Here is a 3,206-nt window from a genome sequence, read left to right on the forward strand (position 1 = left end):
GCGATCGCCGTTTCTGTCTGGGCGGTTGTCCGCCCAGACTCTTCAGAGCGGCCATCCCGAGCGGCGAGACTGCGGCGGGGACCGGCGCTACCCTGCCCTGGCTCCAAGCCGGGATCCCCCGGGGCCGGGAGGGCTCAGACCGGGAACACGAAGCTCCCCACGCCGCCCCCAGCGCGGCTCCGCCCGCCGCGACCCCGGCCCGGCCGCTGCCCCGGCCCCGCTGCCCCGGCCCGGCCGCTGCCCCCGGCCCGGCCCCGCTACCCCCGGCCCGGCCCCGCTGCCCCCGGCCCCGCCGCTCCCCCGCCCGCCGTCGGCCCCGCCTCTCGCCCGCGGCCGCTCGCCAATCACAGCGCTCCCCGCCGGGGATGACCTCACTCCCTGCCTTCCCATTGGCCGGCTATATTAAGAAAGTCGCGAGTGCCTTTAAATAGCGGCGCCGGGCCGCAGCTTGCGGCAGTGGCTGCGCGGAGCGGGGTGGGAGCGGTGGCTGCTGTGAGGGTAAGAGCCGGCGGCAGCGCTTCTACTGTGGGGCTCCGGGACCGGCGGCGCTGCCCTGCGGCCGTAGCGCTCCCCCGAGGCAGGGGACGGAGGCGCCGTGCCGGTACGCACAGAGAGGAAGGTGCGCCCGCCTGCCTGCGCGGGCCGGCTCGCCACGGTGCCCTGTGAGAAGCGAGAGGGAGCGGGAGGCGGCGGCCGCGGGGAGGAGGGCGCTGCCATCGTCCTACTGCACGGCAAGGCCAGCTTGGCGAGCCTGGCCATGGCCGCCATCCGCAAGAAGCTCGTGGTGGTGGGGGACGGTGCCTGTGGCAAGACTTGCCTCCTCATCGTCTTCAGCAAGGACGAGTTCCCCGAGGTCTACGTGCCCACCGTTTTCGAGAACTACGTGGCGGACATCGAGGTGGACGGCAAGCAGGTGGAGCTGGCCCTGTGGGATACGGCTGGCCAGGAGGACTATGACCGCCTGCGTCCCCTTTCCTACCCGGACACCGATGTGATCCTCATGTGCTTCTCTGTGGACAGCCCGGACTCGCTGGAGAACATCCCAGAGAAGTGGGTGCCCGAAGTCAAGCACTTCTGTCCCAACGTCCCCATCATCCTGGTGGCCAACAAGAAGGACCTGCGCAACGACGAACACGTGCGGAACGAGCTGGCCCGCATGAAGCAGGAGCCGGTGCGCACCGAGGACGGCCGGGCCATGGCCATTCGCATCCAGGCCTACGACTACCTGGAGTGCTCGGCCAAGACCAAGGAGGGTGTCCGGGAGGTCTTCGAGACGGCCACCCGGGCAGCCTTGCAGAAGCGCTACGGCACCCAGAACGGCTGCATCAACTGCTGCAAAGTCCTATAGGGCGTGTCTGGAGCGGGGCGCTGGGCACAGCGCCTGGGTCACCTGTTGGCAGGTGGAGAGGAGCTGGGTTATGCACGCACACGGCATCTGCCTGTCCCCTCCGCTGGGGGCTGGCCGTGGATGGGGTGGGGGCTGAGGGAGGGAGCATGCTCCTTGAGCCTTGGCCGAAAAGGGTTGTGCTTGCTCAGCCGTGGGGACAGAGGGAGGGGGGGGATTGCATGCCCTGAGTCTTGGGAATAAAGTGGGGAGAAGCCTTCTCCTACCACCGGCCCCCGTGAGTTAGTCGCGGACTCAACAACAAAAAGCTGCTGAGACTGGACTGAGCAAACGTTGCACCCGGCTCTGCCCCTTTGCCAACACCTGCTGCTCCCGGGCAGCCTCCTCTCTTTTGCAAGAGGAGGGCGGTGGAGCTGAGATGCTCGAAGGGACTTCTGCCTCCTGCCTGCATGTGCCTCCAGCCAGGCGAGCTGGGGAAAGGGGCTGCCTCTCCCAGGCTGCCTGCAGCATTCTTGCTTCTCCCTCACGTGTTTCAGCCTGAGCCTGACCTGCTGTGGAAATTAGTGCCCTGAAGACTGAGACGGGGAGGGGAGGGTTATCCCAAGTGAAGCCTGTATATATCTTACTTTTTTGTCTTGTGCAGACTGGGGTAGTGCAGGGGGTGCTTATTTAAAGTGAGCTGGGGAGGGGGTGCCCAGGTGGGACTTGTGTTGTGCAAAGGAACTTGACCTGAGTGACTGATGCCTGCTGATAACAGGAGCCTTCAACTGACTCCAGCTGCACAAGCCACCAGGCCAGAAAGTAAAGCTGAACTGTCCTGCTTGCTGGACATCCACCTCCTGACGGATGAGGCAGGATGAGCAAGGGGATGACATTGCCATATTATGATCTTGGTGCCTGCTCCTTACTTTTGATGTTGTTTCCTGCAAGTGTGTTGATTTGGGTTTATTTAAAAGTTTATTTTCAAAAGAAGTTACTTTGCACAACTTCGTGGACTCTTTTTTTTAATGTTTAAATTAAACGCTCAATGCACTCGTCATCTGCATACAACACTGTAGCATTGGAAACATTCTTACTCAGTAACCTCATCTGGGTCTTGTTTAAAATTGATTTCAACACAAGACAAAATAATACCACTGTATACTTTTGCCTTGGAAAAAAAATGGGTGAAAGCACTGTTCTTATTCAGTGAGTACATCAAACTTCAGTACTAAAGGGCAGTTGAAAGAATCAAGGTTTATTTAAAACTTATTTTCACAGGGTGGCCAACCTGGGTGAAAATAATTTTGTGTTTCTCTGGTTCAGAGAACAAATGTATCCATTTATGTTTGTTTACTTTTCTCCCTCTTCCCTCAACAGTGGTACTGAGACTGTTTTTAATAAACTGACATGGCAAAAACTGAGATGTATATGATGTTTACATAAAACTATAGTGTATGCAGTTTTTTATGTAAAGTATTAAAAGATTCTATGCTGACACTTGCGAGAGCAGCGTTGTGATTCACAGAGACTGTCCTCAGGTTGTGGCAGTACACCTGAATGGTGTTGAACTAGACCAGAGTTTGCCCGTTGCCTGCACATGCTTTTATTTGGCTTTTTTCCACAGGCTGAAATACTTGTCTAGCAGCTTTTAGAGGATGGTGGTTTTATTTCCCTTCGGGGGAGCTGCTTCCTTAGTTTTTCTGTGCATGGTATGTGGAAGTGTACTCAAAAGTCAAGGTGGTGACTAATCCAACCTTGTTGCTCTTGAGCATGGGAAGCCTTGTGGCTTGTGCTTAGGCTCCCAGTGAGCTGGTATAGCAGCAAAACAGGCACAAAACTGAAAATAGCACAGGCAGTAAGGCTTATTTCTCAAGAAAAT

The 3,206-nt window shown here is 57.6% G+C and overlaps 1 protein-coding gene across 1 annotated transcript; it reads left to right on the forward strand.

Moving 5' to 3' along the window:
• The first annotated feature begins 464 nt into the window (after positions 1-464).
• Positions 465-2,815, forward strand: RHOB (ras homolog family member B). The gene has a single exon (XM_082276681.1). It carries the CDS (start codon positions 758-760, stop codon positions 1,346-1,348), a length of 591 nt encoding a protein of 196 aa, XP_082132807.1. The 5' UTR covers positions 465-757; the 3' UTR covers positions 1,349-2,815.
• The last annotated feature ends 391 nt before the right edge of the window (positions 2,816-3,206 follow it).

This window comes from Coloeus monedula (genome assembly GCF_965178545.1).
Source record: "Coloeus monedula genome assembly, chromosome: 2".
Lineage (NCBI taxonomy): Eukaryota > Metazoa > Chordata > Aves > Passeriformes > Corvidae > Coloeus > Coloeus monedula.

What these genes read in the sequence shown, in the direction of transcription:
- RHOB (XM_082276681.1), top strand. Translation starts at nt 758, where the DNA reads ATGGCCGCCATCCGCAAGAAGCTCGTGGTGGTGGGGGACGGTGCCTGT.